The sequence below is a fragment of the Sorex araneus genome, chromosome 1 (assembly GCF_027595985.1).
Source record: "Sorex araneus isolate mSorAra2 chromosome 1, mSorAra2.pri, whole genome shotgun sequence".
Classification (NCBI taxonomy): Eukaryota; Metazoa; Chordata; class Mammalia; order Eulipotyphla; family Soricidae; genus Sorex; species Sorex araneus.
This window is the reverse complement of record NC_073302.1, coordinates 301,234,831-301,256,669: the sequence shown is the minus strand read 5'-3', so window position 1 is coordinate 301,256,669 and position 21,839 is coordinate 301,234,831. Positions and strand designations below refer to the sequence as shown.

Genomic DNA, 21,839 nt, shown 5'->3' with positions numbered 1-21,839 from the left:
CGGCGCTGCAGGGACGGGCTCGGGGACCATGCCCACGCCAGCCGGGCACCATGACCGCCCCGCCTTGCCCTGTGCCGTGTGCGCGTGAGGAGTGCCTGCCCGGGGTCCCCCGGCACGTGCCGGTGATGGCGGGCGGCCCCACGTGAGCCCGCCAAGGAGCGCGCGACGGCCCCGACCATGTTGCGGAACGGGGCCGGGGGCGGCGGGGGCCACACGTGGATGCTGTGGTGCTCCACGCGCAGCCGCCTCACGTGGCTGAGCTTTGCACTCTTCGTGCTGCTCGTGTGCTTCCCGCTCATCGCCCACTACTACCTCACCACGCTGGACGAGGCCGACGAGGCGGGCAAGCGCATCTTTGGGCCGAGGGCGGGCGGCGAGCTGTGCGAGGTGAAGCACGTGCTGGACCTGTGCCGCATCCGCGAGTCGGTGAGCGAGGAGCTGCTGCAGCTGGAGGCCAAGCGGCAGGAGCTCAACAGCGAGATCGCGCGGCTCAACCTCAAGATCGAGGCCTGCAAGAAGAGCATCGAGAACGCCAAGCAGGACCTGCTGCAGCTGAAGAACGTCATCAGCCAGACGGAGCACTCCTACAAGGAGCTGGTGGCGCAGAACCAGCCCAAGCTCTCGCTGCCCATCCGCCTGCTGCCCGAGCGGGATGACGGGGGCCTGCCGCCGCCCCGGGCCGCCCGCGCCTGCCGGCTGCACAACTGCTTCGACTACGCGCGCTGCCCGCTCACCTCGGGCTTCCCTGTCTATGTCTACGACAGCGACCAGGCCGGCTGGGGCGGCGCCCTGGACCCCTTGGTCAAGCAGGCCTTCCAGGCCGCGGCTCGGGCCAGCGTGTACGTCACGGAGAACGCCGACATCGCCTGCCTCTACGTGGTGCTGGTCGGGGAGCTGCGGGAGCCCCCCGAGCTGCGGCCGGCCCAGCTGGAGCGGCGCCTGCAGGCGCTGCCCCACTGGCGCTCGGACGGCCGAAACCACGTCCTGGTCAGCCTGGCGCGGCGCTCCCACACCCAGAACCTGCTGTACAACGTCAGCACCGGGCGGGCCATGGTGGCCCAGTCCACCTTCTACGCCGCCCAGTTCCGGCCGGGCTTCGACCTGGTGCTCTCGCCGCTGGTGCACGCCATGGCCGAGCCCAACTTCCTGGAGATCCCCCCGCAGGTGCCCGTGAAGCGCAAGTACCTGTTCAGCTTCCAGGGCGAGAAGCTGGAATCTCTGCGCTCCAGCCTGCAGGAGGCCCGCTCCTTCGAGGAGGAGGTGGAGGGCGGCCCGCCCGCCGACTACGACGACCGCATCATCGCCACGCTCAAGGCCGTGCAGGACAGCCGGCTGGACCCCGTGCTCGTGGACTTCACCTGCCGGAACCCGCCGCGGCCCAGCCTGCCCACCGAGTGGGCGCTGTGCGGGGCGCGAGAGGACCGCCTGGAGCTGCTGCGGCTGTCCACCTTCGCCCTCATCATCGCGCCCGGCGACCCGCGCCTGCTGGTCTCGGCCGGCGGCGCCACGCGGCTCTTCGAGGCGCTGGAGGCGGGCGCCGTGCCCGTGGTGCTGGGCGAGCAGGTGCAGCTGCCCTTCCAGGACGTGCTACAGTGGAACGAGGCCGCCCTGCTGCTGCCCAAGCCCCGCGTGGCCGAGGTCCACTTCCTGCTGCGCAGCGTCTCGGACGGTGACCTGCTGGCCATGCGGCGGCAGGGCCGCTTCCTCTGGGAGACCTACTTCTCCACGGCCGACAGCCTCTTCAGCACGCTGCTGGCCGCCGTGCGCACCCGCATCCAGATCCCGGCCGCGCCCATCCGAGAGGAAGCGGCCGCCGAGATCCCCCACCGCTCGGGCAAGGCGGCGGGCACGGACCCCAACCTGGCCGACAACGGGGACCTGGACCTGGGGCCCGTGGAGACGGAGCCGCCCTACGCCTCGCCCCGCTACCTGCGCAACTTCACGCTCACCGTCACCGACGTCTACCGCAGCTGGAACGCGGCCCCGGGCCCCTTCCACCTCTTCCCGCACACGCCCTTCGACCCCGTGCTGCCCTCCGAGGCCAAGTTCCTGGGCTCCGGCACGGGCTTCCGGCCCATTGGCGGCGGGGCCGGCGGCTCTGGCAAGGAGTTCCAGGCGGCGCTGGGCGGCAACGTGCCACGGGAGCAGTTCACGGTGGTGATGCTGACGTACGAGCGCGAGGAGGTGCTCATGAACTCGCTTGAGCGCCTCAATGGCCTCCCGTACCTCAACAAGGTCCTGGTGGTCTGGAACTCGCCCAAGCTGCCCTCCGAGGACCTGCTGTGGCCCGACATCGGGGTGCCCATCATGGTAAGGGCTGCCCGCCACTCGCTCCCGGGGCTGGTGTGTTGGTGTTGGTGGGGGGCGGGGAAGCCACCCACTGGGCTCTGGGGTGTCCGCCCTGGCGACGGGAGGTGCCTCGCGCAGGGCATTGTAGTTTCAGGCTGTGCCCCGAGCACTGAAAGTGAGCGCTAAGAGCGAAGACCCGTGTGGTGGGCTGGTCGCCCTCAGGAAGGTCGGCGCCGGGGCCTGGGTCCGTCTGCTCTCTTTGTGCTCGGGCAGACGCTGTTTCTACAGCGAGAGCGTGTGTGCGGGTTGGGGTTTTGGTTCTGAGTCTCCCCGAGGTCACCTCCTATGGAGACTCGGCAGTCCCCACTGTCTTCCACTTTTCTCACATTCGAGCGCTTTGTGGGCCAGGAATGTTGCTCAGTGGTTAGAGCTTGGTGTGAGACTCTTGGCAGCCCCAGACGGGAGGCCGTTGAGAAGGCCGTTTCTTTTCCTGGGGTGTGTTCGCTGAGGAGCAGGTGCCGGGAGTTGGGGCTTCTGAAGGTGAAACTGTCCCCTGAGGTGTCTCCCGGCCCTTAGCAAGCCGCTCAGGACCGGCTGGGGCCCGGCTGCCATCTGGAGGTCCTCCTGGGCCGCAGAAACCCGATGCTGAGGTGAGTGGTTTTTAGGAAGGATGTCCCAGGAGGGGGATGTTGGGCTACAAACATTAATTTCCGGGCCGGGGGGGGGGGTAACTCAAGGGGTCCCCTAAGCACCACCAGGTATAGCCCCGGTGTCCCTGCGGGGTCCGGCAGTGCCACCTCTCCAGGCCCCATGCCCAGGCCCGAAGCCGCTGGGAGTGGCCCCCCGCCTTTGAGAATTGCTCGGAAGCAACCCCTAACTGTCTGAGAAACTGATCTCACGTCATGTATACTTTCAGCGGAGTCCCACCCGTGGGTGCTCAGGGGCTATTCCTGGCTCTGTGCTCAGGGATCTTGCCTGCTGGTATTGGGGGGGCCGTAATGCCTTGAAGTGCATTAAACTGGGGTTGTCTGTGTGCAAGGCCTTACCAAACGCCATCACATCTCTCTGGCTTCGGAGTGGGATATTTCAGCATCAGGACAGTATTGGGTGCAGCTTTGGAATGGCACAGACTCGAGGTTTCACGGCCCCCTTGTGGTGTTTGCTAAATCAGTGATCTTTGACTTGGGGTTAAAGGGGATCTAAGGAAGTTCAGTCTGGAATCCAGAAAGGGGCTCAGGAATGATCCATCTTCTCTGAGTGCGTCCGTCCCGAGGTGGAAGTCACGGCCAGGCAGCTCGGCTCCTGAGAACGTTTGGTCTCGAAGCTACTTAGGAGAAGCGTCTGCTGGGAGGCTCCTTCGCAGGCTCCTTGCTGAGTGAACCTCCCTTCCTTTCTCCGGGACAGCCGGTGGAATGTCACTGCGGTAACAAGCACAGACATTTGTCCCGGGACAGGCAAGCGCTGCCCAGATGCACCGAGAGAGAGGGCAGCCTGGCAGCCTGGCCCGCCGCGCCCACCACTCGCTCTCCCGACTCCGACCTTAGCAGGAACTTGGAGAAGTGTGTGTGTGTGTGTGTGTGTGTGTGTGTGTAGGGTGTGTGTGTGTGGGGGTGTGTTTGGGTGTGTGTCTGAGTGTCTGTGTAGGTGTGGTGGTGTGTATGTGTGTGTATGTGGTGGAATGCGTGTGTGGTGTGTTATATGGGTGTGGGTATCTGTGGGTATGTCTGTACATGGCTGTGTATGTGTGTGTGGTGGTTGTGTGTGTGTGCATGATCTGTGCATGTGTATGTGTGTGGTGGGTTGTGTGTGTGCATGTGTGCGTGTGTCTGTATGTGTGCGTGTGCGTGTGTGTGCGTGTGTGTGTGTGTGTGTGTGTGTGTGTGTGTGGTGGGGTTCTCCGGTCACTGTCTGTGGTCTGCCCGAGACTCACCAGCACTGCTCCTTCCCATGGCAGCCCAGTGCCATCCTCCAGCGCCCAGCAGGACTGGCCAGAGAGGCCGAGGCTCTGGGCTCCCTGGGCTCCTCCCACAGTTTGCAGCCGGGAGTCTCACTCCGCTTCCCAAGTGGGGGTGACCCAGGGGGCGCTCCCAGCCTTCTTGCCTGCCCTGTGCAGGGCGCACAGCCACTCTGGCTCACGGGGGCTTTGTGAGCCCCAGGGTGCCCCCCACCGCCTCCTCCCAGCCCCAGAGGCGGGGGGATTTGCAGTCAGCCCCAGAGCTGGGACCCTGTGTCCTTCTAAAAGTACTGTGGGATTTGTGCCGTATGCGAGGGCTTGGGGTTGGCGAGCCCTGAGGTCTGTGGGATGTTGGGGCAGAGGAGCACTGTCCGGGGCTGCCCTCCCTGGGCACCACGCCGGGTGCTCCAGGTGAGAGTCTGGTGTAGTGGTGTGGGCCTGGGCGTGGAGATGGCTGCAGAGGCGGGGGTGAGGTCCCCTCCCCTGTCCAGTGGCTGGAGGAGGTCCCAGTACTGTCCCTGCGCCCTGGGGGGTGGTCCTGGAACAGTCCCTGCGCCCTAAGAGGTGGTCCTGGAACTGTGTTTTGGAGTCCTCGGGAGTGACCTGGCTGCTGTTTCGACCCCTTGAGTGTGGTTCTGGACCCCCGGGGGTGCTCTGACCGGACTGGCTCACCCCAGTGGACTTGCTGCTGTTGGTATAGAATTGGCGCTCGCTCTCACGGTGACAGCCCCTCCCTCCAGCTTGTGTCCGCAGAGGACATGTGGGGACGCCCCTGGCCTGGGGTGGCTGTGCCCGCTGACGCCCCGCCCCCCTCTCCGCCACAGGTGGTCCGCACCGAGAAGAACAGCCTGAACAACCGCTTCCTGCCCTGGGCCGAGATTGAGACGGAGGCCGTCCTGTCCATCGACGACGACGCCCACCTCCGCCACGACGAGATCATGTTCGGGTTCCGGTGAGGCCTGGGCACCGCCCCCTGGATGTGAGCGGATCATGAGGGCTGGGGGAGGAAGGAGCCGAGCACACCCAGAACCCTGCTGCTCGGGAGCCCCTGTGCCAGGGTCTCTCGGGCTCCCTCAGGCCCCTCCCTGAGTAAGTCAGGGTCAGTCCTAGAAGGTAAACGTGTGTCAGACTCAGCAGGGCCCCCCCGGGAAGCGCAGTCTCGTGTCTCAAACTCGGGCTTCTGTGTGAGCACGGGCGGTTTCTCAGGCCCCCCGTGCCCTTCGGTGAGTGGGCGGAGGGGGCCCAGGGGTCCGAGACGTGGGCAGAGCTGGGCCTTGGTCCACCTGCCCCGTGGGGTCTGAGGCCCCTGGGAGCGTGCTGGGCTCTTCCCTGCCCGCAGCCCCGCCCGTCTCTGTCTCTGTGGTCTCTGCGTGCCTGCAGGCGCCCACCCACCGTCTGGGTGCCTCTGAGCACAGGCCAGTCGGGCCCTGCTCGGGCGGGTGGCAGCGCCCCGGTGCTCAGGCTGTGTCTGCCCACAGGGTGTGGCGAGAGGCGCGGGATCGCATCGTGGGCTTCCCTGGCCGCTACCACGCCTGGGACCTCCCGCACCAGTCCTGGCTCTACAACTCCAACTACTCCTGTGAGCTGTCCATGGTGCTGACCGGGGCCGCCTTCTTCCACAAGGTGCCGTGAGAAGCTCCTTTCGGGGGGGAGCTGGGGGTGGGGCCGCCGGCGGCCCGCAGTGCCCGCATGTCCTCGACAACACCTGGCCCTCCCTCCCACCCTTGCCGCGGGCAGTCGGGTCCCCGCTGTGAGGCACCTCTGTCCCCGGCCTCACCTCTGCCGTGGCCAGTTGGCGGGTGTTCCCGAGGGTGGGGGCCCCCAGATCTGCACTGGGAGTCTCAGGAAGCCCTCAGGTCCCTGTTCCGGTGCCATGTCTACACCGGGACCCTCTCGCCCTCAGACTCCACCCCCCTCCCTCACTCCGGACTCTGTGGCCACAGAAAACTGTCCCCATAAATATGGGACGGTCTCGGGGGCAGCCTCTGTGGCTGTCACCAGTTTTCAGGGGCTGTGGGAGCTTGGATCACCCAGCCATGCTCATGGCTGACTCCTGGCTCTGTGCTCAGGGCTGACTCCTCGCTGGTGCTCGGGGCTGTCTCCTGCCTCTGTTCTTGGGGCTCACTCCCAGCTCTGTGCCCGGGGCTCATTTCTGGTGGGGTCCTGGGATCGAGCCAGAGTCAGCTGTGTGCAGGGCAGGTGCCCTCCCCGCTGTGCTCTCCCCTGGTCCTGTATGTTCTGACTCTCAGACTCCTTGTGCCTCGGCCCGGTGATGTCTGCATCTCCTTCCCCCCATGGCCCTGAGATCTGGGCCCTGAACGTGAGCATTTCCAGGGCACCCCTGTGTCCTCCAGGCTCACCGTCTCTCCTCAAGCCTTTTGTCCCCAGCATTTTCACGCTGGTCCCTTGTCAGCTGCCTCACGTGGAGCTGCGATTCCTCTTACTCAGACACCCTGGGCCAGCCGAGCGGCCCCTCATTGTACAGCTGCCTTTTCTTAATTCAACTGAAATATGTGCAGGGGCTGGAGCGAGAGCACAACTGGGGGTGGGTGCTTGCACCTGGCTGATCTGGGGTCCATTGCTGGCATCCCATAGGGTCAGTCCCCTGAACCCGTCTGGAGTGACCTGTGAACACTGAGCCAGGAGTCAGCCCTGAGCACCGCTGGGAGTGGCCCCCAAACAGTGTGGAGCCATTGTGCACCCCCTGTCCATGCCTCTGCCCTCTGGCTGATTCTCCCCGAGCCTGACCCAGTGGCACATGGAGAACCTGGGCTTTGAGGCCTGGGGAGATGGCCCAAGGGGCTGGGGTATGTGCGTGGGCTCAGGGGCCCCAGGCTCAATCTGAGCACTGGGCTGGGAGTAGCCCCTGAGCACTGTGAGGCGTGGCTCTGTGCAGACGCCGAAACTTTGAGCATTTCTGGTGTGACAGGGGGGACCCGGAGGAGGCGGGATGGTCTAGGGCTGCAGTGGGCCAGTGGCCATGGCTGGGCACGCCAAGGCCCCTGGGTGCCCCCTGACAGCTGCTTCTCCCGTCCCTGCAGTATTACGCCTACTTGTATTCGTACGTGATGCCACAGGCCATCCGCGACATGGTGGATGAGTACATCAACTGCGAAGACATCGCCATGAACTTCCTGGTCTCCCACATCACGCGGAAGCCCCCCATCAAGGTGAGCAGCCCGCCCAGGCCTCAGGGCCACCTCGGTCCAGCGGGAGGGAGGGGACCAGAGGGTTCCGTGGGCAGCTGGCACCGATCAGTGGTCATAGGGCCTGGCTGGGGCCCGAGGCACACGTGTCATGTACCAGATGGCCGTGGCACTGGCTGCGTGTGCGGGATCTGACCGTCCCCAGAGGGCTTCACCCCAGAGAAGTGGCTCCGGGTGGCCCTGCCCACGGCTCTGTGCCCCGGGTTCTGGCTGAGCGGCGCCCTCTGGTGGCCTTCCACGTGGAGCTCAGACGTGGCCTAGGCAGCCGAGGGAACGTTCAGGGGTCAGGCGTTGGTTTGCACGCGTCTGAGCCGGGTTCCATGCTGGACACCCCATAGCGTCCCCGAGCCCCGCAGGAGTGACATCCGAGTGCCTGTAGAGCCAGGAGTCGGCCCCGAGCACCGCCAGATAGGGCCCCAAACCAGGCAGATGCCGCTTCCCTGGTGTGGAGGGACGCGAGCAGGGAGAGCACTTCTCGGGGAGCTGGGAGGGGAGTGGCGGGGGGGGGTGGGTGGGGGGAAGCGCCGCTTTCTGGTCATCACGTGGCCGTTCCCTCCCGCCACCGCTGGGACTGGGCGGCTGCCAAGACAGGCGCTATTTATAGCCCCGCAGACGAGGAGCCCTTATCCATGAAAATTTAAAAGTAGCCGAGTGATTAGGTGCCTAATAATACCCTGGCTCCCCGCCCCTCCAGACGCGGGCTTTTCCATCTCCATTACGGCGTGTCTGCCTGGCTGTCGTGGGGCCCTGCCTCGTCAGCCGAGCCAACGCTTCCCTCTGGGCTGGCTCTGGGAGACCTGCCTGTGGGCACAGAGCACGTGGGCGGGCTCGGGGGCTTCTCCCCTCGGGAAGCGAGAGGCGGAGGGCAGAGCCAGCCCCCGGGGCACCCTCCGAGCTCCTCTGTGCTGGGGCCACGCCGAGGGCCTTGCCATTCTCCCACGTGCTCATGTCAGGCCCACATGCTCTTGTATGTTTTAGACAGTCTTGTCATTGTTTGCTTTAAAGACGGCACCTGAGATGGTCCGTGTTGTAGCACCCGGGGGGTGTGGCTGCTTCCTCACCTGCTGACTTGCCCCCCTCATACTGGCACCCCAACCCCTTCAGAGGAGGGGGTCAGCGCGCCCACCCCTTGCCTTTAAGGGGGGCTCCAGAAACACGTGGGCTCCTTGGGCTCCTTCAGAGCGACTTTGAGGGGACGGTGGGGCCCCCAGCTGCCCACCATGGCCAGGACCTCCCGCCTGCGGGGAAGCACCAGCCTCTGCCTCCTGGGGACGGAGCTTGGGGCTGCCTGGATTCCTGCCACTGCCCCATCCAGTGGAATCGCCACCTTACGCCTCGCCTGCTAACCAGCCGCTCACCCGTCTGCCTGGGCACGTGGGGCAAGCTCAGGTTCGCTCATCCTGAGTGATGCCCTGCACTGGAGCAAGAGTGCACTGAGGGGGAAGGAGCAGCCGCCCAGAGAGCGCGGGTCGCTGATGTGGGCGTCAGCCCTGGAGACCCAGGGATGGGGGCAATGTGCTGAGAAAACAGAGCAAGACAGCTTCAAAGACACGGTGACTTTGGGAAATGAAAATTCCATCCAGAGAAAACTCTTACACACGCACCTGCACACACGTGCAAACAGGTACCTGCATGTGCATACATGCGTATGCACACACATGTACCAGCACGTGCATATACACATGCACACATACATATGCACACATGGACCCACATGCACATGCACACGTACCAGTTTATGCACACACACGCACACATATGCACAGGCATACACATACATGTACCAGCATATGCACTAGAGCAGCACACATGCACCAGCACACGTGCATTATCATGTATGCATACCAGTTTATTCACATACATGGCATGCAGATATACATGCATGCATGCAGTTACATATGCACATATAGATACACATGCACAACGCAATGTGCACACACAGTCATGAGCACACAAATGCATGCTCACGTACATGCACCAACACACATGCACATGTGCACCAGTACACACTCACATGCATGCTGCTGCCAGAACATACAGGTTCCCGAGTGTCTCCCCCGCTCTTCGGTCTCCACGCATCTTTTGTTTTTGTTTTTATTTTGTTTTTTGCTTTTTTTGGGGTCATACCTGGCGATGCTCAGGGCTTACTCCTGGCTCTGCACTCAGGAATCACTCCTGGCCGTGCTCAGGGGACCACATGGGGTGCTGGGAATTGAACCCGGGTCGGCCGCGTGCAAGGCAAATGCCCTGCTGTGCTATCCCCCCGCCCCCCTGTCTCCACGCATCTTTATCTCACCTGCTCAGAAACTCTTCTCGTTGCCCATCACGGGTCTCTGTTTCCTCCCGGACATTCTCACGTTCATTGCCACCGTGTTCTCCCTCCTGTCTCAGGTGACATCGCGCTGGACCTTCCGCTGCCCGGGCTGCCCGCAGGCGCTGTCCCACGACGACTCGCACTTCCACGAGCGCCACAAGTGCATCAACTTCTTCGTCAAGGTGTATGGCTACATGCCTCTGCTCTACACGCAGTTCCGCGTGGACTCGGTGCTCTTCAAGACCCGCCTGCCCCACGACAAGACCAAGTGCTTCAAGTTCATCTAGGGGTACGGCAGGTGGAGCGCGGCCGTGTGAAGGGGCGAGGCTCCAGGGCCCAGAGCGGGAAGAGCCGGAGGAGGCGCGGCCCCGACGGCCTGTGGGCTGACCCTCGGGCCCCCGTTCACCCGAGGGGCACGAAGTCACGTGCCCACAGCAGCGGGTCTCGGTCCCTAAACTCGGTCACAGCTGCAATGGTGGCCTGAAGGAGGCGTCACGCCTGGGCCGTTCGAGGCTTATTTATACCCGTGTGCTCGCACACGGCTCACGGACGTCTGTGCACATGCACGCACACACACTCACATGCAGAGGCGGGGCGGAAGCTGGAGATGGGACCGGACGTTGCCCTGAGGAGCCTGGCCAGTCTGTAGCTGAGAAACAGGCAGCCCCCGAGCCCTGGGGCTGGGCCAACCATGGCCAGCACTGTCCATCCCACTGTCCTCTGCTGGCCCCTGGATGAGCTGGTTCTGGAGGGTTCCGTCAGGCCATGCTCTGCCCCCCCTCCTGTTTCCTGCTTTTGTCGGTGAGGAATGAGACCTGGAGCCAGTGCTCCCCTGGGGTTTCGTGTCCCTTTCCGGACAGGCCGTATGGGCCCCAGGCTGCCCTGCAGGCTGTGGGGACACCCCGCTGGCCGGGGTCACAGCAGGCCCAGCCCCTGTTCCTGTGTGCTGGAAGTGACCACTGGGCCCCTGGGTGGGCCTCGGTGTGGGGGGGTGGGGCTACCTCTCGGCAGGGACTGGCCTGTGTCCTCTTGTTCTGGACCCCACTTTCTTCCAGTGGAGTTGTGGGGGGGGGGTCCCCAGTTGTGAACAGAGCTCGGGCCTGGCCTGGCCAAGCACATGCCTTAAACTGGTCCCGTCCACCCCAGACTGGCCTCCGGGCTTCTGTATCTCGGGGCGCATTTCCCGCTTGTACCAAACGGTCCTCCAGTGTCTCTGGGACACAGGCTGTTTGTTGGCCCCCGTGTGTCCCTGGGACCCCACAGCGTCTAGTTGGAACCCCCCACCCTCCTTCCCTACTCCGATTCTTTCTTAGCTGTAGCCTTCTCCTGGGGGCCCAGGAGTGAGGTGTCCGCGCTCTCTCCGTGGCTGCTACTTGCGTCTGTCACTGTGTCCTGGAGCGCCCCGATGGCCTTTCGGGGGGCCTGGGCGGGACCTGAGGTCAGGGCTCACGTCTCCTGTGCTGAGCTTGGCGCTGCCCGTGCCAGTCTGGGGCCTGGCATGGGGGCCTTGGCCCAAGCAGTGCCTGCTGGGTGTCCCTGAAGGGCAGGGAGGGAGAGGCCGGGACCCCTTTGCTGCTGACCGTGAGCGGGGGCTCCCCATGCTGGCCGCACCTGCTGCAGCCCCTGCAGACCCCGCGCTTGCTGGCTGCACGCAGGCGTGACGGGCTGTGGCCTGCTGCCCGCCCACTCCTGGGCTGGTGGCCCTTGGCATCGGCCAGGCAGCCCTGCCCGGCCACCCCCTGCCCCTTCCAATCACGAGCACAATGGTCTTACGTTGGAGTTTTGTAAGAAAATGAAATAAATGGAGACTTTAACTCGACGGCCTATGAGTCCTGTGGGTTTCCTCTGAGGGGCCACAGAAGGGAGCAGGCGGGCAGGCCCCCCTCAGGCCGCTTTCCCAGGGGACCAAGTTTCTGCGGGAGTGTCTGCGTGCTCCCCTGCTTCTCACGGTCACGCTCCACCTAGCTCGGAGTGCTGCTGAGCTGCCAGGCCAGAGTCAGGGCGGTTCCAGCCCCAGCACCGCCGGAAGTGACGCCCGAACACCCGGCCGGTGCCCCCGAGCCCCGCTGGGCGTGACCCCACACAGAGGAAGTTGGACCAGCGCTGGGTCAGTCTGCTGGGGAGCACAGGGCAGGGAGGACTTCTTCCTCTCTGGCTCCCGCTCCTGGATGATGTCTGGGGTGGGGTCATCCCTGGTGTGGGTGGGCAGCACACGGGCCTCCCACCTGAACTTCCTGAACTTCTGCTCTGGAAATGGCAAAACACTGTGGCTGGAGGCTCACAGGGAACCAGGCGAAGGTCTGTGTGTACAGCCCCCCGTGGCAACAGTGAGGCCTTGCCAGAACCGTCTGCCTTTCCTCAAGGCCCGTCCCCTCCCTTCCCCGTAGCTCGGGTTTCTGCACCCGGGAGCCCACACCACTAGCTTCTTGCACGCGTGGCCTGTGTTCGGGGTTGTGCTTGGCTGCTCGTTTCTCTTTATGGCCGACAATACTCTGTTGTGTTTTCTTTGTATCGGAGCCGGGGTGCTGGGGCCTACCTGGGGGTTACTGAGCCGTTGGTGGGCTTGGGGCTCTAGGGGTGGCAACTCGGGCCCTGCTACGTTCGCTGGAGTGTGTTCTGCGAGCGTCACCCCCTCTGCTGCTTGCGCACCCGTTCTCTTGATGCTGTTTCCTCGTGAGCAGCTTTTCCATTGCGGAATCTGGTTCACGAACTCCTCTGGGTGGCGCTTTCTGCTCCTGGCGCCTGCCGCTCGGCCACGGCGTGTCTGCCAGTATATAGAACCTTGAAGTATTGATCCGTTTCTGGCTAAAGACTCTGGGACTCAAGTTTTTGTCTTTTATTCTGGTGCAGCCTGAGTAACGGGGTGGGGGCCTGGGAGGAGCATGCAGCCGTGCGCCCATCCCTGGTGCAGCCCGGCACCGCGTGGCCTGACCAGCACTGGAGCTTCGGCCCTGCGTCTTGGGGCAAAGAAACGTGACTACGGGGCTTTGCACAGGCTTCTCGCCCTCTCCAGCAGCTTCTCGGCGACTGTCCCGCTGTCAGGACCTCGCTGAGCCGGAGTGGACGTGGCTGTGCCAGTCCCACCTGCCCGCCTTGGTCTGGGGGGTCAGTCGTGCCCTGTGGCTGCTCCCACCTCTGCTTCAGTTGTCCTTGAGGCAGCTCAGGCGTCTCGGGGTGGCGACCCCCACCTCCCTGTGTGTCCCCGCTCGAAGGAAAGTCGCGCTTCTTTCCCTCGCTCGTGGGGCCGTCTCCCTCACTCTTGCCTCAGTGGGGCCCATTTCACAGAGGTCCTGTCCTGCCCTGCCTCTTGGGCTTCCCGTGGGCCTTGTGACCACTTGGGCAAGTCCAAGCTGTTCCAGGCCCATTTGGATGTCTCGGGAGTGCAAGTGAAAGAGACTTTTTGCATTTCCAGAATGTTCCTTTTATAAACACATGACTGAAGCAAGTTCCGGCCGCCCTGCTGTGTACCTACCATGCGGCCTCGGTTTCCACAGCTGCCATGGCCTCGCGGCCTCTCCCATGGCTCACTCCATCCCTGGCCCCAGCATACCGACCCCAGGACCTGTGCGGGCATCCTGGGCCCTGCCGGCCACGCCAGAGACGCCTTTTTCCTGCACACCCCGGTTAAGTCCCAGGGAGTTTCCCACGGTTCCTGGGGCCCAGCTGCGGGCCAGCTGGAGAAGTGACTGACCCTCAGGCCAGCGCGCCCAGGGCTGCCCGGCCCGCTGCAGACTGGCACGTGTGCCGTGCGGGCTCGTGGCATCCACCTCGCGGGGCTTCCTGTGACTGAGGCCTGCCCAGACTTGGTCAGGGGTTGGTCAGGGTGAGGGAACGGGGGCTTGCCTGCTGCTTCCTGGGGCTGGGGTCGGGTCACCCCTAGCAGTTCCCAGGCCTCACCCGTCCCTCTCCAGATCATACATTCATGCTCTTCCCGTATTTCCAGACACTAAATCCATGTGTGGGTTTCAGGTTCCGCGGGGCACAGATACGTCTATAAAAATAAGTTTTATTAACAAACGGGTGCGCAATAGAAAAGACAGGGACGAGTGCCTCCCCGCAGCACGGGGGCCATCCTGAGGCGCAGGCACTGTGGGCCGCACCCCTGCCTGGTGCCATGCCCCCCAAGCCCTGCAGCAAAGTGGCCGGCCAGCCCCGTGGCCCTCGCGTGCGTGTCTGGCTCAGAACTTCTGCAGGAACTTGAGGACGAGGTCGCGCAGCCGCACCCGCAGCACCTCGTCGTGGTCGCAGATGATGTGGGTCGAGTCCTCCTCCACCTGGATCAGCGTCTCGGCCTCCTGCAGCAGCACCAGGTGGCCCTTGGCCGTGTCCTCCACCTTGATGTCACTGAAGCCGTGCTGCCGGGTGGGCGGGAAGAGGGCTCAGTGGGACACACGGGCCGCCTGCCCTCCCCGAGCCCAGCCCCCGGGTCCCTGTGCCCGCCTGCTCACCTTCTCCAGGGTCTGCACAAACTGGTCCAGGGGGATGGAGCCACTGAGCAGGGGCCGCACCCCCTTGCTGTCCGGCACGTCCTCACTCGCCCGCTTCCTCTTCTTGCCCCCCGGGGGCGGGGCTGGCCGGGGTGGGGGCTACAGGGGCACAGGGGGGCTGAGCCTCGGGCGTGGGGCCCGCCTGGGGCTGGGCGAGTCAGGGGGAGGGTACCTGCCCCCCGTACCTGCAGAACGTGCTTGTTGTCCTTCGTGTGCAGCACGGCCGAGACCGTGGCCAGTGAGATGCCGGGCTTCACCTCCGTGGGCACCAGGGAGTCGGCCAGCTGCCAGCAGGCGGGGGTGGGGGACTCGGTCATGCTGGATACCCCCACCCCCCGCTTCCCTCCCTTCATGCCATCTGCAGGGAGCGAGGAACCAGCCAGAAGAGGGGAGCAAAGCAGTGAAACCTGACCCGCCGGGCCACAGCCGTGCCCATGTGCACCCGTTCCTCACCGCACACGGGCAGCGCAAGGATTCGAAGCTTGGCTGACACCCAGAGGCAGGCCTGGAGGGCTGCGAAACAGGTGTGCAGGGCACAAAACCTAAAGAGGTGTCAGCCATCATCTCAGAGACCTCTCCCAGAGAAGCCCGGCCACAGAGCTCCGGGGAGAAGGCAGCGGGGCCAGAGTGGCCCCCCAGGTGGCCTGAGAGCCCCCGGCTCAGTAGCTAATCGGGAGAGGAAGCACAGACCGGAAACAGGAACCCTAAGCTGAGGGAGGCGGGAAGAGCCTGCAGGCGGTCTGGCCCCAAGCAGAATCCATAAACTTGGAAAAATGGATCCGTGGGAAACTTCCCCTCCCTGGCGGGAAACTTCTGAGCTCTGCCCAAAAAGTGTTTTTCTCCTAAATAACCTTTTGACCAAGAGGAGTTAGCACTGGTGGAAGGTCTGGATTTGAATGCAGTGAGTACTGTTCATTTTTATGGCAAGAGAAAGGACTGCCGCGAAGTTGGAACAGTTATTTCCGCTCTAGCCAAAGAAAGGAAACTGGGAAAATGAAAAAGATTGGGCATACACTTATCGAAGGGGCAGCAGCCGAGGCTCAGCCTGGGTTCCCGGGAACGGGCCTGGGGTCAGCCCCGCCGCCCCTGGGTGGGGCGGAGAGAAGGCCAAGGACTGTGTGGGCAGCAGGAAAGCAGAGGCAGGCCAGGCTGAGACTCCCATCCTGAGACTCGGGACCCGGCCCTCTCACACACACACACACACACACACACACACACACACACACACACACACACACACACACACACACACACACACACACACACACACACACACACACACACACGTACATACAGGCTGTTCTGTTGAACTTGGTCCCCGAGTCACAGCAATAAACGCAAGTCCACATGTGTGTGGCTGTGTGTGCGCATCCTGCTGGGATGGGGCGGACTCGGCGCTCACCTCGGGCACAATCTCGATCTTCTCGTAGCGGCGTTTGAAGGGCAGTGCCAGGACCTCGGCGCGCCGGTAGGACATGGGCGGCGGCTGGCAGTCGATCATCAGGTCGGTGCGGTGGCACTGTGTGGGCGGCGGCTGCGTGTACTGCTCGGGACACACCACGTGCAACGGCTGCGGCGGGGGCAGAGGGGGGGGTGGGTGTGAGGCCAGTGGCCGGGCCCCTTCCTGTCCCTGGGCCCCTCCGCCTCAGTCTCGGGCACTGACTGGTCACGCGGGTGTTCACTGCCCATGCCTGTGGTCTCGGTGGCCTGGCTCCACGGGGCCAAAGTCCATTGTGGGACAGGCTGGACCCCGTTCACAAGACTCCTCTGCCCTTGCGGGAGAAAACCCCCACCCAGCGCTGGTGACCGGGCCATCCTGCCCAGTGCCCCCCGCCTTCCCGCAGCCTCCTGCTGGCGTGTGACTCTCCCACCAGGAAGCAGAGACCTTGGGTGCGGCTTCTCTGGACACTTTCGGCTTTAGAATGAGTCCGGTCTGGTGGTGCATGTGACCACGGGGCACGGGCAGGGGCCAGGGGCCACTTCGGTTCGGCCCAGCCCCCACAGGAGTGGCGTCGGCTGTGCTCACCTGCACTTCTTTCAGCAGCTTCGACACCTGGATGAAGTTGAGCCGCGTGTCGATGGGGCAGTAGATGCACTTCATGGCCAGCGGCTGGTAGGGGGCCAGCGCCTCCAGGTAGGAGAAGTCGGGCTCTGGGGAGAGGCCAGAGGGAGGCAGGGGGTTGCTTGGGGCCCAAAGGGGGGAACGGGCTGGGGGGGCTGAGTTCTTTAGCAGAGAAACCGAGTCATGAAGAAACCTAGTGAGAGTGGGCCGGGGTTGCTGACCCCCTGGGCACTGTCAGGAAAGCCCTGAGCACTGCCGGGGGTGGCCCCGGAACAAGTTAAAAAACAAAGTTCTGAAAGCTCCCAGCCCTTCACAGAAATGACTGCTGCGTGGGCACGCTGGCTGGTGCCGGGCCAGGGGCTCAGGCCTAGCCCTCCTGGGTGTCCTGACAGATCCCTGCCACCCCCCAGGGGCGAGATTCCCCACCCGCAGCTCACGGGTGCAGCCACGGGGCGAGCGGCGGCAGGAGGCTCCCGGCACCCTGTCGCTCTCCGCCTGGCGTTCCCGGCTCACTGGCACTTACACGGGAATCTCCCCGCTCATGTGCGGGCTGCGGCTGGGCCGCAGGTCCTGCCGCGCCCGCTTACCTGTGAAGATGACCGTGTTCAGGCTGGACCTGCCCCAGAGCTCCAGGAAGTGCACCACGTCCCCGAAGCGGAGGGAGGGGTGGCCGGTGAAGACCACACACGGCTGCCGGAAGTCGTTGCTGAAGTCGCCGTGGATGCTGGGGTAGTGCTTCAGCTTGTTGGTCTGGATGAGCTGCGAGGGCAGCCCCGGGCGCACCCGGGCGTGGGCACTCAGACGCCCGGCACCGGTGCTGGGCACAGAAGGGCGTCGGGGCTGCCTCCGCCCCGAGGCACGGGGACCCTCTCCAGGGCACAACCAGCACCTCACAGGCCAGGAGTGGCCCCGCGGGTCCCGGGAGGGGCCGGGACAACGTGCCCGTGTCAGGAACACACCAGCGGCTCACTCCCGGGCTTCCGAGGACACTGCCAGCTTGCCGACACATCAGAACAGTGTGGTCCCACTGACGCCCGACACTGTCTGCTCTGCTCGGGGGCAGTGCTCAGTGAATTCCTCTCCCTGCCCACAGAGGGGCGCGAGGGCAGCTCGGGACACGGGTCTGGCTGGGGGATATTCTAACCCTCTAACCCCTCAGTTCAATCCCCCCTCACCCCCCTTCCTCAGCCCTGGGGCCCAGCATCCTGTTCTCTTACCTCTGCGTGCGGGAACGGCGGTTCTGGAAGATACACCTTACTCTGTTTGTTGTGGCACAGCCTGGGAAGAACAGCCAAGTTAGCCAGGGCGCAGGGCGGCGTCTGCTGCCCCCTGCTGGGCGCAGTGCACACACCAGCTACTGAAGCATCGCCTGCCCCTTCAGATTCCCGGGGATGCCGGTGCAGGTGTGTGCCCGGGTCATCTCAGTCGCTAACTTCCTCTTGGTTCAGTGTCTTACCCACCTGAGCATTTCTAAGCCATTTTTTGCTCTAATAAAAGTGAATTTTGTCAGCGGTGCTACTGAAATGCCAGTTTTTTTCATTAGATATGGTTTTAGAAATTGCAGCCAAAAGGAGTTTCGGCTTTTATTTTTATCTTTTTAACTTTGAGAACATAATTTTTGGTAGGTTTGCCTTCTCTCTTAGTTCCTTGAGACTATGGTTCTGCTAACCCCTGGCAGTTCAGCCGACTGGCTGTCTCACACATCCTCACATTGCAGGTGTGAAGAAACAGCCAAGCCAAAGTTTCACACAGGAGGGACCTTCCATGGTCACTATTTCAGTGGAGTGAATCAAACTATCCTATAGAAAATGGACATCTCAGACAGAGAACACGAACTTCTCAGACTGTCCACACAGAACCAGGACGTCTCAGAACACCCAGAAAGAACACGGATGTCTCAGAATATCCACACAGAACATGGATGTGTCAGAAAGTCCACACAGAACCCAGAGGTCTCAGAACATCCACATAATGTTTTAGATCATCCACACAGAACCCAGATGCCTCAGACTGTCCAAACAACCCATACACCTCAGAACACCCACAAACAACCCAGAGGTCTCAGAACATCCGCACAAAGCCTGGAGATCTTAGGACATCCACGAGAACCTGGATGTCTCACGTCCATACACAACACGGATGTCTCAGATCGTCCACACAGAACACGAATGCCTCAGACTATCCACACAGAACCCAGACATCTCAGAATGTCCATAAAGAACCCGGACATCTCAGAACGTCCACACAGAACCTGAACATCTCAGAACGTCCACAGAGAACACAAATGGCTCAGAATGTCCACACAGAACACGGCATCTCAGGACGTCCACATGGAACACGGATATCTCAGAACATTCTTACGGAATATCGACGTCTCAGAGAACATGGACATCTCAGACAGTCCACATAGAACACAGACATCTCAGAACATCCACACAGAACATGGGCATGTCACGGAGAACACGAACATCTCAGAAGTCCACACAGAACACATCTCAGACCATCCACACAGAACACGATGCCTCAGACTGTCCACGCAGAACACGAACGTACCACTCAGCAAAAATCTGGGAGAACTCCAGGGAGCTGTTGGCCACGGGGGAGATGAAGTAGAAGGGGATATTGGAGAGGCCGGCCGAGTCGATGTACTGGTAGAGGCATTCCAGGAGGTCGTAGATGACACCCGACGGGTAGCAGGGCACCAGCACATTCCCTCCGTTCCGCACCGTGAGTGCTGGGGGTGGACAGCGGGGTGGAGGGTCAGCAGGCAGTGTCGGGGCCCCGTCCTGACTCCTGCGAGCTCGTTCCCAGGCACCTCACTGCACGGAGGTGGCTAGGGACCAGTGCGGGGACTGGTGGGGCCTAGGGGTGTCAGGCTGGCCAGCGCCATCCTGTTTCTCTCCTGTCAGAACTTTGCTGGGTTTGTCTCTACTCGGCTTCTGGCCATCGCTGGTGGCCTCGGAGGAAACACACCCAGGTAGTCTAGCTGACTTAGTCTTAGGATGTCACCTGGCAGTGCTCAGGGCTCACTCCTGGCAGGCTCAGGGGAGCACCTGGGGTGCGGGGGCTTGAACCCGGGTTGGCGGCATGCAAGGTGAGCACCTTCCCTGCTCTGCTATCACACGGGTCCCTCGACTTATTTCAGGGACACTTTCTTTCCCTCACACTCAGTCTACGGGAAAATCCTCGACAACTGAAGATGCGAATTGTGGCTGATTAAAAAGTTGGAACTGAAGGGGCCGGAGTGATAGCACAGCGGGTAGGGCATTTGCCTTGCACTCGGCCAACCTGGGTTCAATTCCCAGCATCCCATATGGTCCCCTGAGCACTGCCAGGAATGATTCCTGAGTGCAGAGCGAGGAGTAACCCCTGTGCATCACTGGGTGTGACCCAAAAAGGAAAAAAATAAGTTGGAAGTGACGTCCGAACTGACTTAAAAATCCCTCGCAAATGGGCTTCCTGTTTGGTTCTCAGACCAGCCCGCAGGCCCCGGCAGACCAGCGCTGGTGCCTCTGTGGCTGAGCCGGCTGGTCCTTCCCTGCCCTTGGCCACAGCCCTACACCCTGTATGTGTCCGGCCACCCCGCGCCCACCAAAACTCAAGGCTAAGACTCTCCTATATGGACCAAGTGGGATGATGCTGAGTTTTGTCTAAAGTGCCAACCAATTCAGCTCCTGTTTCACCATCCTAACTGCACTGTCAGATCGCAAATGTTAAAGACTTGAGCCCAGTAGCCGGGATCTTGGTGGGTGGGAGGCCTGGGTTCGACCCCTGGCTGGGACTTAACTGTGACACAGAGCCAGGAGACCCTGAGCCCCACTGGGTGTGTCTCAACAAAAGCCAAAGGAAAAGAAGGAACCGTGTTGTGAGCCAGAGGCAATTTGAAAGGATGGGCTCGGGCACGTGGGATAAAGCGGGGAGAGCCCTTGGTGGGGCACCCGAGGGTGTGGGAAGGCTTGGGGAAGCCCGCCAAGCCGAATGCGGGTATGCACATACCCAGGTTGCTGCAGAACTCGCCCACCATGCCGTCGGGGTTGGCGGTGGGGATCTGGGTAAGGCCCGTCAGGAGGAGAACGTCGCTGTTCTTCAGAGATGCTTGGTCCATGGGCTGAAAAACCAGAGCCAGACCCGGTGATGGAGAATGGGTGCGTCTGCAGTGGGGCTGCCCCCGTACTGCCGCCCTCCCCGTGAGCAGTCACCACAGGGCAGCACAGACAATGTGCCTGTCTGAAGGTGGCAGTGTGCCTGTCTGAAGGTGGCAGTGTGCCTGTCTGAAGGTGGCAGCGTGCCTGTCTGAGGGGAACAGCACATTGTGCCTGTCTGAGGGTGGCAGCGGCAGTCAAGCCCACAGACCCGGACACCAAGTCTCTGGTTTGGTCCCATGGAAAGGCCCAGTGGCACGGCCCAGTTCCATTAGGCCTTGCTCCTTCCAAAATGCAGCCCTCACGCCTCATCAGGATGTCAGCGCCCCCAGGTGGTGCTGGGCAGGGCTGCCCGCCTGCAGTGGGGCCTGTGGGGTGGGGGGCCCAGGCACTCCTCGCTGTGGCCCAAGCAGCACAGTGAGGCAGGCCAGAGAGGGCGGCATGGTCTCCGTGACTCAGTGGCCTCGGCTAGCTCGGGAACTCGAGCCTCCACTCAGAGCCGGGTTTCCGGTCTGGGGTGCACTGCTGGCCTCTCCCGGGGATGCCTCAGTCACTGTAGGAGGCTGGTGGGCACTGTCCCCACGTTCCAAACACCCTCTCCTGAACGAGCCGCGCCCCGGTGGGAGCTGGGGTTTAGGGCCGAGGGTGGACATGGCCGCTCCCTGCATCCTTGCCCGCGGTTTCAGGAACAGTCCCCAGACCTGGCAGCAGGGAGGGGCAGCGGGGAGGAGCCCCGGCCACCCCCTTTCCTCAGGGCCTGGGGGAGGAGTGCGGGCAGGCGCTGATGCGGCCCGACGCCCCCACTCTCGGATGAAGGATGACCCTGTGAGAGGGTAACCGGCTGGGCTGAGCGTGTCCATGTCCGGCTCTCACCAGCAAGTGTGCACGCGTGGAAGGAGGGAGGGAGGGTTAGAGGGAGGGAGAGAGGGGAGGGTTGGGGCAGGAGGGGAGAAGGTTCTCTAGGGGGGGGCTGGGCCGTGTCCACATGTGAGGGAGGGGCTGGGGGCTCACAAGTCTCGGCCCGCGCTCCCTCCCCAGGTCGGTCACAGGCTCATGCCCCTCGCAAGGCTCTGAGCTGCTCGTGTACGGGAGGGCAGAGAAGGGAGCCAGGCCTGTGCACAGCTGGGACTCAGGGTGGCTCAGCGGCGGCGTGGCAGGGAAACCAAGGGCGGGGCGGGGCTGGAGCGACAGGGCAGCAGGAGGGCATTGTCAAGCATATGTGGCTGACGGGGTTTGATCCCCAGCATCCCATATGGCTCCCTGAGCCTGCCAGGAGGAATTCCTGAGCACAAAGCCAGGAGTAACCCCTGAGCATCACCAGGTCTGGCCCATCCGACCCCTCCCCCAAAACAAACAGAAAAAACCCCCAAAACAAAAAACCTTCA

At 62.9% G+C, this 21,839-nt stretch overlaps 2 protein-coding genes across 2 annotated transcripts in view; one reads left to right on the top strand and one right to left on the bottom strand.

Annotated features, from left to right (window-relative positions):
• The first annotated feature begins 44 nt into the window (after positions 1 to 44).
• EXTL3 (exostosin like glycosyltransferase 3) lies at positions 45 to 11,582 on the top strand. The gene is made up of 5 exons (XM_004614695.2): positions 45 to 2,310; positions 5,068 to 5,195; positions 5,722 to 5,866; positions 7,285 to 7,413; positions 9,841 to 11,582. The coding sequence occupies exons 1-5, from the start codon at positions 178 to 180 to the stop codon at positions 10,048 to 10,050; spliced, it is 2,745 nt and encodes a 914-aa protein (XP_004614752.1). The 5' UTR covers positions 45 to 177; the 3' UTR covers positions 10,051 to 11,582.
• Positions 11,583 to 11,686: 104 nt separating this feature from the next.
• Positions 11,687 to 21,839, bottom strand: part of INTS9 (integrator complex subunit 9) — a 65,024-nt gene continuing 54,871 nt past the window's right edge. Inside the window, exons 9-17 of the mRNA XM_004614696.2 lie at positions 20,309 to 20,420; positions 18,866 to 19,046; positions 17,530 to 17,590; positions 16,900 to 17,071; positions 16,277 to 16,401; positions 15,653 to 15,820; positions 14,436 to 14,534; positions 14,212 to 14,349; positions 11,687 to 14,118 (exon numbers count right to left, since the gene is read on the bottom strand). Of these exons, the coding sequence (XP_004614753.2) occupies positions 13,942 to 14,118; positions 14,212 to 14,349; positions 14,436 to 14,534; positions 15,653 to 15,820; positions 16,277 to 16,401; positions 16,900 to 17,071; positions 17,530 to 17,590; positions 18,866 to 19,046; positions 20,309 to 20,420 (1,233 nt within the window). The 3' untranslated portion in view covers positions 11,687 to 13,941. The remainder of the gene's footprint in view (positions 14,119 to 14,211; positions 14,350 to 14,435; positions 14,535 to 15,652; positions 15,821 to 16,276; positions 16,402 to 16,899; positions 17,072 to 17,529; positions 17,591 to 18,865; positions 19,047 to 20,308; positions 20,421 to 21,839) is intronic.

What these genes read in the sequence shown, in the direction of transcription:
- EXTL3 (XM_004614695.2), top strand. Translation starts at nt 178, where the DNA reads ATGTTGCGGAACGGGGCCGGGGGCGGCGGGGGCCACACGTGGATGCTG. An exon ending in ACATCGGGGTGCCCATCATG is followed by an intron (nt 2,311 to 5,067) that starts GTAAGGGCTGCC and finishes TCTCCGCCACAG; the next exon opens with GTGGTCCGCACCGAGAAGAA. An exon ending in GGGCCGCCTTCTTCCACAAG is followed by an intron (nt 5,867 to 7,284) that starts GTGCCGTGAGAA and finishes CCGTCCCTGCAG; the next exon opens with TATTACGCCTACTTGTATTC.